The sequence below is a fragment of the Anas acuta genome, chromosome 1, assembly GCF_963932015.1.
Source record: "Anas acuta chromosome 1, bAnaAcu1.1, whole genome shotgun sequence".
Lineage (NCBI taxonomy): Eukaryota > Metazoa > Chordata > Aves > Anseriformes > Anatidae > Anas > Anas acuta.
The window spans coordinates 65732082-65745886 of record NC_088979.1 but is presented as its reverse complement, the minus strand read 5'-3'; the positions used below and the strand labels follow the sequence as shown (position 1 = coordinate 65745886).

Here is a 13805-nt window from a genome sequence, read left to right as displayed (position 1 = left end):
TTTATTTATTTTACAGGCAATGATATCCACACACTATAGGCCATATTTTTTAATGTAACTTGCAAAAGTCCTCAGACTGCTAATAATTTTTTTTTGAGGTTTCAATGGAAACAGTTTGACTTAGCCACGTTGTCATGGCAATCCCATCCACGTGTCTTAAAATAAAATTTATTTAACAGCAGCAGCAACAAAAGGACATCTAATTCCCTGATACTCTTTTCTTCTTGTTAGGATGGTCATCGAGTAAAACACAGGGAAAACAGAAAAAGCCTAAAGCTAAAGCATAATGAAATCTATTTGAATCCAACCTATGTTGAAGATGCTGGCATATATGTATGTGATTACACTCTATTTGACAATACTACTAAATGGACAATGAGAACAGCAGTTACAGTAGAAGTCATTGGTGAGTAATATAATAACTAAGAATAAAATGCCTCAAATAAAGTGTTTCCTCTATTTTTTACTACCCAACTACTCAACTTATATCTTTTGTTCAGGCTTTTGTTCTGAAAAAAAAAAAAAAAAAGGTTTTAAATCTCTCAATCTGTGAGTAGAATTCATGAAACCACAATTGGTGCCAATGTTCTCCATGTACTTAGCGTATGTGCAATGTTAGAGAGGTATTTGAACACCGGGAGGGTAGAATCCTGCATGCTAATCCTGCATGGCAAATGTAGCAAAAAGCAGTGTATCTCAATCTTAAAGTAGAGGCTTGTGTGAAAGTACAGAAAAGTACAGAAAGTACAGAAAGTTACAGAATCCTCTTCTGAAATTAGGTGACAGAATTTTTCTTGTGACATGAATGAGAACTTCACTTTTTTTCTCTTGACAATGATGAGGAAGGTGATGGTGGTATTACTATCATCTTCCATGTGATATTTTAATGTCAGAAGAAACAGGGGACCTGTCAGCAATCGATGTACATTGCCTAGCAGAGTGCAGTTGAGCAACATCAGCACTGGGCAAGGGAACACATTTTGACTCAGTATCAGGAAATGTTTAGTTTGATAATAGAGATAGCTACCTAAGTTGTGTAATCAAAAAGCTATGCTTTTCTACAGATGTATGTGATTGAGTGCTGCAAGACACTCTTATCAGACACTTCTGTCACTCCAGTCAATCACAGGTCCCAGGCATGGACTAGATCTGCTTTTATTCTGATCTGGCTGAACATGAACTAATAAACTATGTTTCTCAGTTTTTGTTCTTCAGTCCACAGCAGTCAGAAAAACACTTGAAAGCTACTGTGTACATATATACTACACCTGAACTTTGGATACATTTCTCTGCTGCAGCTTAGATTAAAAAAAAATAAAAAATAAAAAAAAGTGCCTCTGGTGTCTCTGTGGCACAATTTCCTGCAGTATGGGACTTTTCTAGAATATCAGAGTATCAGAGGTGTGGATTTTAGCCCCTTCAGGCTGTTTTCCTGTAGCCTGGGTCATTGCCTAGCTGCACAACTGCACAAACTGTGGGTGTCATTGTCTGTGCTCTTTGACAACCTCTGTTTTGAAAATAAACTTATGGTATGAAAAGAAACTCATGGAAGTAACCTGCTGCATGTATGCTTACTGGAATGGGGCTTGGCAGGGGATTGGTGTGGGGGTAAGTTCCCTCAGGGGTCTTGCAAAGGGGCCCCAAATATCTGAATCTTAAATAACCTTAAGTGCGGGACAGATGCTGAGCTCCCCAGCTCAGGTAAGATGGCAGTGTATCAGAGCAACTGAGATAGCAAGTCTTTAAGTAGCTACATAAATTTTGTAGTCAAAACTTTTGTATCTGTGAACTCTCAGACACTTCAGCAACCATAGATCATCCTCTTGGACTGAGGTGTCTAAAGTTGATCCAGTATTTGAAAAAGAAAAATCTGTAAAATATTTTTTCTGGTCATTGGCATTGACAATAGTTTTATTAAAAAGAATATTAATAATTAATATTAAAATGAACATTAATAATATTATTGTTAATTGCAGCAAGAAATACTATCCATCCACCAAATATTTTGTATCCCAGTGGAGTGGTTTTCCTTGAAGCAGAGCTTGGTAAGTTTTACTTTCTTCTCTGAAAGTGAAAGAAAATGTTTAAATGAAGTATTTAGAGAGATAATGGTAGATCTTGATAAAACAAAAGAGCTTTGCTCTCTTTGAGCGTGAGAATTTTCTATACATTTTTTTTTTCTTCATACATATCTTTGTGAATATTAAAGGCAGGACTATATATTATTACAGATCCCAGGCTATTTGAGGGAAGAATATTCCAGTGTCCTCTATACATGGTTTTCCTGTATTAATTTCTTCCAGGAAAGCCCCTTAAGCTGGAATGCCCAGTACAGTTTGGGTTTGAAAGAGGTTCTATAAGGAGTGTAACATGGAAAAGAAACAACAAAGAAAATATAGATGAGAAACTGAACCAGAAAACAAGGTAAGGAGAACAACAACAACAAAACACAGTAGTGTGGTTACACCGTCAGCAACTGTAAAAATTTTACCACAACAGTTTAATACATAGTTTTATGGAAAGAAACTCTTGAGGCTTTGTTCATCAACATGTAATGAAAAAACAAATGGACGTTCTAAATCAGAGTATTGCATCTCTGTTAAAACTTAAAGCTGAATGTCAAGAAGTTGCTAAGCTCGTCTTTCAATGTCTTTAAGGCATTTGGGGATTGTGTGAATAAACAGCAAAGGTGTCATGCAAATATATATTTTTTCTCTTTAGTGTTTATGCAAAAGGTTTAAAAGGACACATACTTCTTCATGTTGCCAAACTGGAGGAAGTTTCTGAGATGGACTTCAGAAGCAACTTCACGTGCTTTGCTCAAAATTCTGTGGGGAATGCTACTGCTGTGATCCAGCTGAAAAGAAAACGGAGAGGTAAAACCAGATGGAGGACTATTTGCCCTTACAGATATATTTTGATTTACTCACTGCTACATATTTCTTTTCCATTGACATGGTCAGTGGCTTTTTAGCTAGCTACAGCACTTTCTTGAAGCTGGATAGAAAAAATTTGTTTTGTCAGAAACACACATTATTCTGATGATTGCTCAAGAGGATGGAGATATATGGGGACTTCCTGCAGTCAGGTGGAAGCTGAAGAGTAAGTGGTAGGGGAAAGAGGAAAGCAGCATCTCTGACTGGTAATAAGCAATCTACTAAACTGAGGCAGTGTGTCTGCTGAAAGCAATAGTATTCTTTGATTTCCATAGGACTTTTCGGTTTGTTTCCCCAGTCTATAGCATGTGTGTTTCTGAGAAGTTACCATAACTGATATGAATGTGTCAGCCTTTCAAGCAAAGGCCAAAACCAGAATCAGTATGGAAATTAAACGGCTCTCTGATTTTAACCATAGTTCACAGTGAAGATTCATCACTGGGGTGGCACAGGAAGTCTCCAACAGGGCACTGTGTGCAGCTATTTGCTTCTTTTCCATCTCAAGAAATGACTACTTTCATCTCTGTTGAGTGTACCATAGACTATTTTCTCTGTGCCTTTCATCACAGATGGGCATTTCACACCATCAAGGAGATGCAATTTAATCATGGTCTCTGGTGGTAGACTGAAATGCTATGCTGAGATTTGCAGATCAATTAATCCCCAACTTTGCAAAGGGTTGCCAGAGGGGCAAGAGTGATGATTGTGAGCTGGGTTATCCCCATTTGTGAACTGATGTTTTCATCTAAGTGTCAACATTATTTTGAAAAGAATGAATTATGATTTTCTTTCTACAGTGTTTCTCTTATATATACTATGCAGTGCCATTTCTATCCTCTTTGCATTCCTTTCGTGCACTGTTTTTATTTACCAGCACTGGATTGAAATAGTGCTGATGTACCGAAGCTATCTGGTCCACAATGAAACTACAGGAGGTAAGAACCGTGGTGTAATATTACTTTTCTCTCATTTACTATTGTCTTTTTCTATGTGGATTAATCCAGTGTGAATTAATCAATTCAATTCTCTTAATAACCCTGTTCTCTTTGAGCTGATACAAGTGCTGTTAAAGCTAGCAAGATGCTCAGTGGATTCAGAATTAAAATAATAATAAATTCAGAATAAAATAATAATAAATTAATAATAATAATAAAAAGCCAAGCAATATGGAGGAAATATCTAAACACCAATTGAAATACCACAGTAAGATTTTTACAAGATCCCTAATTTATCCATAGATGATCAGAATAAGAAGTTGTATTTTACCAGTTCATCTTCAGGAAATAACAAAGCATCACCAAACTTCTAATGTGCAACTGAACCTATGGACAAGAATAAAATGTCCTTGCAGAACTAAGTGAAGGAGTCCAAGGTCTAATGTATTTTTCAGTGTAAACCAAATAATATCTCAGAAGAGAAAACAGAAAAGAAAAATACAGAGACTCAATACTGGGTCCAGTCCTGTTTAACATTTTAATTTATGATCTGGATGATGGAGTAGAGTGCATCCTCAGTAAACTTGCAGACAACACAAAACTGAGGGGAGTGGCAGGTTCACCAGCGGGCCATGTTGGGATCCAGAGGGACTTTGGCAGGCTGAAGTCCTGCACCTGGAGAGGAAAAGACCCAGGCATCAGTAAAGGCTGTGGGCCACCCAGCTGAAAAACAACTCTGCAGAAAAGGACCTAGAGGTCTTGGTGGACACCCTCTTGAACATGAGTCAGCAGTACACTGAAGATGCTAAGAAGTATTGCTAGCAGGTGAAGAGAGGTGATCCTTCTGCTCCACTCAGCATTGGTGAGGCTGCACCTGGATCTTTGTGTCCAGTTCTGGAGCCCCCTGTACAAGAGTCATGGACATACTGGAAGAAGTCCAACATAGGGCAAACTAAAATGATGAAAGGACTGAAATATCCTGTGAGAAGAGGCTGAGAGAGGTGGGACTGTTCAGCCTGGAGAAGAGGAGTCTCTTATTAATGTGTTTAAATATCTGAGTAGAGGATGCACAGAAGACAGAGACAGGCCTTTGTGAGAGGTGTCCAGTGTCAGGGCCAGAGGCGCTGGGCACAAACAGGCCCCCAGGAGGTTCCCTCTGAGCCCCAGGCAACACTTCTGTGCTGTGCGGGTGAGGAGCCCTGGCACAGGCTGCCCAGAGAGGCTGTGGGGTCTCCTCCTTGGAGGCCTTCCAAAGCCGCCTGGAGATGGGCCTGGGCAGCCTGCACTGGGTGGCCCTGCTGGGGCAGGGCTGGGGCCTGGTGGCCTCCAGAGGGCCCTGACAGCTTCAGCCATCCAGTGGTGCTGTGATTCTGTGAAATAAGATGCTGGCAGGACACCGGGAAGTGCACTTTGGGGCAGTATTTCCTTTTCAAAAATTATGTTGACCTTCCTGACGTTTACATCAGTGATTAACTCTTTCACATTTCAAATCTCTGTAGCAGCGTTGCCAAATCATCTCAGCTAAAATGGAGTGCCAACACAGTAGGCAGTGTAGAAATGTATCTGAAATCACAGTGCCTACTTCAAAAAAATTAACATTTAGTTTTCTTGCATGGGTTTAAATAAATCTGATAGTATGTGCACAAGGAAATTTTTCTAAAAATCCTTAGCTCTTGATGCAACTTGAGATATGTAATGTGTCTGCTTTTATATTTTCATATGTGTATGTTAATTATGTGTGAGGTTGAAATAGCTATATCTATTTATCTATAAATACATACACAATGAAACAATTGGAAAATATTTTTGTAAGCCTTATGGCATCTAGCAAAAACTATTTGGGAAATCACTCAAAATTTCCCCTCTGTTTGGTAGAAAATTGATTTAAGAGCCTCTGGAAAGTCCCCTTAGACCTTGCAACATATATCAGTAGGACAGAGACAGACCTGATGAGATTTGTGCATTGAGTTTTAAGACACCTTTGGGTCTCTTGTACCCTCTGTCCTGATACCTGACTCATATACCACAGTGCCGTTTGCAGCACGAGGGCATGAAATCTGCAGACTTGCTGTGCCTATCCAGATAGTTTTATGCCTGAAGATGACTCACTACAAAAGGTGTTCCCAGCTGCAAGAATATGTACTTCTCACTTCATGCGACTACATATCAAGTCACTTGAGATCTGAAATGGCTTGCTCAAAGAGCAAGCAGAACTTATGACTTCATTTTGCTGTTTCTTCCTTTCCATTGTTGCGTCTCTCCTATCCCTCTTAGCACAGAACCAGAGAATTGCAGAATCACACAGGGTGGAAGGGACCCTGGAAGTCATCTCATCCAAGGCTCTGCTCTAATCATAGCAAGCCTAGGCTGGGTTGCTCAGGACCTTGTTCAGATGAGTTTTGTGTACCCCCAAGGACAGAGAATCCACAACATGCTCCAATGTTTGACCACTCACACCGTGACAATTTTTTAACTACCAGCTATTGAGAAATTCCCTTGCTGCAGCCTGTGGCTGTTGCCTTTCCTCTTACCCCTTGTACCTCAGAAATATCTATCACCATCTCCTCTGTACCCTCATACTAGGTCACTGAAGAGAGTAGTGAGGTCATACTCTCATACCTCTAACTCTTGGGCCTCCTCCTTACCTAATTAAGATATATTTTTTAAAAATCTCACCTTCTCCCACAAGGACGAAGAGAGCTATGGTGTTAACATGTGTAGACAAAGGATGCAGCTGCTTTTCTTAACTGAGGTGTTCTTCATTTTCAGCTTTTAGGGCATCTTAAATGTATGTCTCAAAAGTTTCTCAAGATGTAACAGTTCTCCTGTAGAATTCTGGGGAAAAAAAATATAAAAAAAAAATCAGTGGTGTTTAGGTGTTTACTATGGATGTGCTTTTAATTTGATGTTGTAATAGTGATGTTGAAAAGAAAAAAAAAAAAGAAAAAAGTGATGCGTTTAATCAATGGCCATTGTCTACTAAGACTGCAGTGACCTCTGTGGGCGAAATAAGGAATACCTGGCTTGTAGTGCAAAGGATTTTTTGTTATTTAAAAACATTTTCAAAGCAGCTTCAAATTAGGATGTAGCTGGACATTTTGGCTACACTAGCCTAATGACCCACGGTTCTGCCACCAACCTCCACCCCATACATGTATGCCTGTTGTTGGTGATTCGTTCTTGTGGACCTGTGTTGGCTCAGCTTGGCAGTAAAACAGCTCAGCAGAAGATAATTAGCTAGCGAGCTACTTTTGTGGTAATAGCTTCCTCTGATACCGCAAAGGTTTCAACACTCATACAAGGAAGTGGCAGGAGTGTATGCCACTTGGCAAGGAGCAGGGGGAGGAGCAGAGATATAACATTTATTGTCTAATCATATCCTCAGCCTCCAAAACGGATTTGTACACCTACGCTTTCTTTTGATTATGTGTTTTCTGCTACCTGCTGGTTATGAATGTAACCTGCTGGTTATGAATTTTTTGACTCCAACTCACGCATGTCATTAGTTTTCCATTTGTATTGAAACCCTTTTCTGTTTGTGTTCGAGCCTCTTTTCTTCCCAGGGAGAGGGTCTCTTCTGATCCTGTGGGAACGTGATGGGGCTAGCTCAGACTTGTGATCCTAATCTAACATCTAGGAACAGAAATCAGGATGTCAGCACTGAGGCATGGGGTGACATTCAGTACCATTACTTAGGTGTATGTGCCAGAGTTAGGTGTCTCAACTCCCATTCAGTGTAGATGCAGTCAGTGCAGTGAAATCTAGAGAGCTTCTCAGCTCACCCTGCAGAAAGACCCTGGAGTAGGACCCTCTGCTAAACAGCTGAATTGCTGTCTGGTTTCTGCTGTCTGTATTGACACATGAATTGACTCAGGTATTTAAACAGAGGTGTCCAATGTTATTTGAATTGCCTGAGGTTATCCTGCCGTCCCAAAATGTTTGGGTCTCCAATAGTTCCTGTGCAAAATTTGGCAGTCTCAAAAGGGCACCTTAGGGCATCTCAAATGGAGGAACATACATATGGGGAACTGTAATGAGACCAGTGTGCCTTTTGTTTTCATAAGCAATTTCTTACGTTTTCTTTCCTGTTCCCTAAAGTGTAGTTTAAATTTTGTTTAGCAAATAGATAAGGTTTCTTTTATCGTGTGGTTAGGAATAGGTATAATTTGGGACACTGGTACCAGGGTATTTCAGAGCTGAGAGAAGTTCTTTATATATTTGTAATCCGCACCCTGAAAAACAAATTATTTTAATGAAACTGGAATGAAGTTCAGGAACTGGTGGGTATTCAATGTCTGATATTTGGATCAGATTTAAGCACTGCTACATGTACCCATCTCTCTGACTAGAAACGTAAGTAAATGAAAACTGTGTATCTTTCACAAACAGTTGATATTCAAGAATACTAATTCCTTCCCTCTTTTTAAAACAAAATTCACCATATTTAAAGTAGGTTGTACATTGATGACTGTCTTTGGAATTAGCATTTGGGTGAAGGAGAGAAAAAATTGGGAATCATTCCCTACAACAAGGAATTTGCCTCGAAGTGGCCAGATCTTCCACTGGTGAAAGCTGGCACTTACTATTGAAAATACAGAAATGTGTCTGATTTAAACTTCTTTCCAATAGTCATCTGTAGTATCCTCATTCACTTTGGTACTGTATGCCTGCAGAGAAGAGACTGGGGAGGAAGGGTTGGCTCTGGGGGACTGAATGTCTGTACTTCATGAACAGCTGATAATTTTCAGATTGTGTTGGGTCTGCTTAAATAGAAGGTAAATGTATAAAATAAAAATCAAAACTTTGTATTAAGAAACTGGTTGCTTTAGACGCTTGTTAATGTACATACTGTTCCTTGTTTATTTATTTTAGATGGCAAAGAATTTGATGCATTTGTGTCCTATGCAAAATCAGACTCTTCTGAAAGCGACTCTGCTTTTATTAGTGAGGAAAAATTTGCCCTGGAGCTTCTTCCAGATGTGCTTGAAAACAAATATGGGTACAAGTTATGTATTCTTGAAAGAGATATTCTTCCAGGAGGAGGTAAGTTTCCAATGGATGATTGAAAATCTTCTGCTTCTTATAAAATTGTTTTTCACTTTCCAAAAAAACCTTATTTTTTAGTTCAACAAATGATATATTTTGTCTCTGGAGTTTCTGATTAAATCATATCACATTTGATTTTTGTATCTGGTCCCTGCACCTGAGAAATATGTATATTTGAGTGTGGTTTCTGGGGAGATACTAAGATGAGACAAAACTTCTTCTCCAATAATTTTGCAGGCAGACTCCATTCCATGAAAAGAAGTCCCTGAATTTTTCAGTAGTTACTTTCTGACAAACCTTAGACAGTGCTCCACCAGCAGTAATTAGAAAGCCCTCAGTACCTGTCCCTGGGAGAGATGAAGACAAATCCAAGCATCCTTTGAGACCTTGCTTGAATGTGTTGTGGTCTCAGCTGTGCCTTTTGAGCATGAACTTGTGTTCTGCACACTGAGTAAAAATGGCAGTGGTACCCTTTGATGGCAAACACAGTTCTAAGTGTTATGCAATTGCTCGACATCCTTATTTCTGTTTTCCTGCATTTATGGTGATCAGCTGTTGTTAAAGGAACTGATTTTCATAAAAGTCCAATATACAGTGCAGTAACTATTGTAATTTATTCTCCAGCATACACAGATGAAGTTGTCACAGCCATTAGACAAAGCAGAAGAATAATTATTATTTTGAGCCCAGCCTATGTCAGCGGACCAAGCATCTTTGAACTGCAGGCAGCAGTGAACTGTGCATTGGAAGACAAAAAGATCAAACTGGTTTTAATAAAGTTCCAGGCTTTCCAAGAGTCAGAGACTTTGCCTCCAGTAGTTAAGAAAGCCCTCAGGATTTTACCAACCATTACCTGGAAGCCCTCTGCATCTGCTGCTCCGAACAAGAAGTTCTGGAAATATCTGTGTTACCACATGCCTGTGAATACTACTACTAAGGTGCTGGGAGAATGCAGCCTAAAGGGCTTTTTTCAAAGGTTGTTCAGCCTGGTACGTCGATAACAGAAATTTCACAGAGGGATGACTGCAGTCTCAGGAGTGATGGCATGATTGTAAAAGACCTTTTTATACATCAGCTGACTGCTGTGGACTGTCACTTCAACCAGTAATAGCTCACTCCTAATCAGTGAGAAGGACTACAGAGTGAATGTGCTACAGCACACAGTAAAACTACATGGCACTTCACACAACCATAAATGTGAACTATTTTTAGTAATTTATTATTATTATATTTATTATTTTGTTTTACTGTGATGCTGAGACATGAGAATGTTTTGCTCTTTACACTGTATTTCTGCTGAAACATTTTAATATATATATTTATTTATTTATTTATTTTCTACAAAAAGGATTAAAAAAGGGAACTCCAGAGAAATCTTGCAGTTTGCTATTCTTGTGCAGTCCTGTGGAACAAATCCAAACTCCATAAAGGAGTTACCTCCTCCTGTGAGAGTACCAAGGATGAAAGCTCTGGGAGGTTGCCACAACTGGGTATGCTGAAGCAGTTGAGAGAAGAAGGAATGTTGTGTAAGGAATGATCCCAGGCACCTCCATCCTTCCTGGAATGGGAGAAAGTGTTTATACAAGCCATGAAATATTTCACTCTCAGAAATGTCTGCACTGTGTGGCAGTGGTCACTCATGGGCCCCACTGAACCTGTTGGTACTATGGGTGCATCACGGTTGTAAATTGCATGATTGTCACAGCTAGTAGGCTTCCAGGGACTCTGAAGTAGTTACCTCTCCCTAACAGTTGTCTGGCTGCTAGCTCACCAGGGTTCATATCACTTACCTGCAAAACAGCTTGCAGTCTGTGTGTATGGTTCTAAGTGAAATGCAGTTAAGAAAATCTGAGTAGGATCAGGATTTAAAAAAAAAAAAAAGAGAGAGAGAGAGAGAGAAAAAAAAAAAAGACTGCTTTGCAAGCAGGCCTGATGCCCTTACCTAATTTTGTATTGGGTTCAAAGCTTTCAGGAGGACTGTTGGAGGTACTTCGGGGCACAAGCAGAAGATAGTGCCTCTCATAGAGATAAAGCATCAACCAGTGTCACTGGCTGCACTGGAGAAAATTTTGACATTGCATCTGTATCTGCATTGGGGTTTTAGTTCAGTTCATGATAAGCTTTTGAAGCAAATTTCCCAGTTTGCACCACTTGTTGCCTTTTGCTTTTTACTTTGCACTTCAGAGCATTTTAGAGTGCACAAACTGGATCCCTTTTCACAAAAAAATCAAGTGGAGTTGTCCACCCATGAGGGAACCTTTGACCTGTGGAACCAGCTGAGATCTAGTTTAAAGAAATCCCTTCCCAAACACGAGGTGCGAATGCAGAGTCCTCGGCACTGGTTGCTTTAGGGTTCATCTCTGTTCTCACTAGGTTGCAGAGCATGCTAATGTAGAGGTAACCCGACAGCCTGGGAGATTCATCATTGTTTTCCAACACAATCAGATCAGTGGGTGTAAAAGGAGTAATGAAATTTTTACAGTACATGAAATTTTCTCACTTCTAATGTAAGCAGCGCAGGCTTTAGCAGCTTTTACTCGGCACTAGTGTGCTTGTATGCTTTGTTAGCCTAACACTAAACATGATAGCTTTTCTGGAGGAGGTACTGACCTTTTAAAAATGTTCCATAATGACAAGTGTCTTGCTGGAGGAGGATAATGTGGTTGTCCAGTATATGCCTTGCTAGCATGGTTAAAACAAATTTTAAACACAAGAGTAGTCAGCATACAGTTTTAGGCATGTGATCTGACTCACATCTTCCTCTTTTTTTTTTTTTTTTTAGAACAAAATTTGTTATGTGTTAACTTAAATACGTGCATTTAAGAGAGAGAAAAAAATTCTAAATGAGAACGTAATTTGCTCAGTCCTCCACCAGATGTCCCTACTGTAAACCGTGCGGAGTACATTTATTTGCACACCAAATGGTTTTGTTACAAGGTGATACAGGGGCAGTGAGCAGTGCCAAGTGTGGTACCTGAGGTGCCAGCTGCTCTGGGGAGGCAGACGGGAAGTGAAGGCAGGAGAGGAAGGTATGGTCCCTCTCCTACCTACTGATACTATTTACTTGTGCTGTGCTTACTGCCTGAAAGATGCACACTGATGCACTTTTTTTTTTTTTTTTTTAATTGGGGAAAATAAAAAAAAGTCAGAATAGCTGGAAAAATGATGTAGCTGGGAAGGACTTTACAATTTAACATAGTGATGCTGTCTGGGGTTTATTCGGGTCTGAGGAACTGGTATCTTCATAAAAACTCCACGTCCATCTGTAACACAAGGAACAGCGCAGGCACATGAGGGTTTTTTAAATTACCTCTAACAGGAAAATGAAGCAGTCCTGAGGAAGAAGTGGCTGTGTCTATTAGAAGTGTGAATCGACAGGTGTGAGTACTGCATTCCTTCACGAACACAACATACGCTACAACTGTAATAAAGGAGGGTCACAACTCTAGAAATGGGCTCTCCTGCACTCACACACGCAAAGCTTTTGAATTGGCTGCTGTTGCTGCTGTTGACTCTGCTATGCCCTCCTGCTGCTGCTTATTTAGATGAGCCCAAGTCGAGCAGTAGTTTGTTGCCTCACTATGAACCTGGCCATGAGGATGCTGTTGGTTCTCTACAAGAGAAGAGGTTACAAGTTTTCACAGTGGACTATAACTATGTGCAAATTCCCTATGAAGTTACTCTTTGGATACTCCTTGCTTCTCTTGCAAAAATAGGTAAGTAAAAAATGGTATCTTGGGTTCTTTGTTGGCAAAAGTTTAAAAACACACCATGTAACCAAGTACCCTGCATGCATTTTTTTGTGCCTGGGATTGTTTTTATCCATTCTGGAAAGAACAGATCATTACTTTGACAATGACAAAATTTCACCTTCTGAATGCGTCCAACTTATTTAAGTAAATATATGACCTCTAGCCTTCTCTTGGGTTGTCTAAGTTAATGAGTTGCAATAGATGTTCTTCACACAGTGCTGTCTATTCTTTGTTCTGTTCATTAAATATCATAAGATATAAGACTATACAATCCGACACAGCTGTAGAAATCAAAAAAACGATGACTGAAACTTCAGGCGTACATACTTTGGGGAAGAGGAAAGTGGGAAGAACTCTTCTGTCATGTGAATAATAGGAAAAATATCCCTATGTTTCTTTGTTTTAAATGGTTGCTGTTTAAAGTTGCTCAGAAAGTAATATCAGAGGAAAGAGTCAGTCTGAGAGGTGTAGGTCATTGGAGGCATTAAAAGGCCTTTTGAAGATATACCAATACATCTAGCTTCTATGGGGGCTCTGTGTAGGTATTTGAATGAAGAGAGACAACTTATGGAGATGTAGAGATCGCAATTAATACAGCAAAAATGGCTTACCATGTGTCTTCTGCATCTATATGGCTGGGCTTAACTTGGAACCTTTCAGAACTACTGCAGCAATATGAAATAAACGAATAAGATGGCAGTAACACGAATAGCTACATACATGTGATTTCCCTGCCCCTTTGAAGTTCAATGGGATTTTCAAACATTGCCGTAAAATAGGCTGGTAGGTGGTACTGATGATTTTCTGGAGGTGGACAAAAGATGTACCATTTTCATGTCATAGTCACACAATTGTTAAATATCATAGTGACTGACCATGATTCACAAGTTTCACAGTAGATGATGGTTTGAGTCCAAATCCTACAAACAAATATTTTCACTGCTAGAGTAATAATATATATATATATATATTTTTTTTTTTTTCCAAATCAGGTTTGTTGTTATTGCATCAGCAGACTGTGTTAGCGGTGAACATGACTAATTTCTTTATTCACCATCTGCAAAAGCACAGGAATTGCTATAAGGCACATCTACTCTATATTCTTGTTCCAAGCAAGAAATAAGGTAACTTTAGAA

The 13805-nt window shown here is 39.5% G+C and overlaps 2 protein-coding genes across 9 annotated transcripts in view; both read left to right on the top strand.

Moving 5' to 3' along the window:
- IL18R1 (interleukin 18 receptor 1) overlaps positions 1-10284 on the top strand; it is a 46233-nt gene extending 35949 nt beyond the window's left edge. For 3 of the 8 annotated variants that reach the window (XM_068680026.1, XM_068680015.1, XM_068680006.1), the window contains 7 exons: positions 232-406; positions 1977-2045; positions 2304-2424; positions 2722-2876; positions 3734-3871; positions 8744-8914; positions 9542-10226. In XM_068680026.1, the coding sequence (XP_068536127.1) occupies positions 232-406; positions 1977-2045; positions 2304-2424; positions 2722-2876; positions 3734-3871; positions 8744-8914; positions 9542-9918 (1206 nt within the window). In that variant the 3' untranslated portion in view covers positions 9919-10226. Of the gene's footprint in view, positions 1-231; positions 407-1976; positions 2046-2303; positions 2425-2721; positions 2877-3733; positions 3872-8743; positions 8915-9541 lie in introns of all 8 variants that reach the window. The other 5 variants (XM_068680041.1, XM_068680034.1, XM_068679988.1 and 2 more) reach the window with 3 other exon arrangements.
- A 202-nt stretch (positions 10285-10486) lies between these two features.
- Positions 10487-13805, top strand: part of SLC9A4 (solute carrier family 9 member A4) — a 42424-nt gene continuing 39105 nt past the window's right edge. The window contains 1 exon segment of the mRNA XM_068680060.1: positions 10487-12633. Coding sequence (XP_068536161.1) covers positions 12369-12633 — 265 coding nt within the window. The 5' untranslated portion in view covers positions 10487-12368.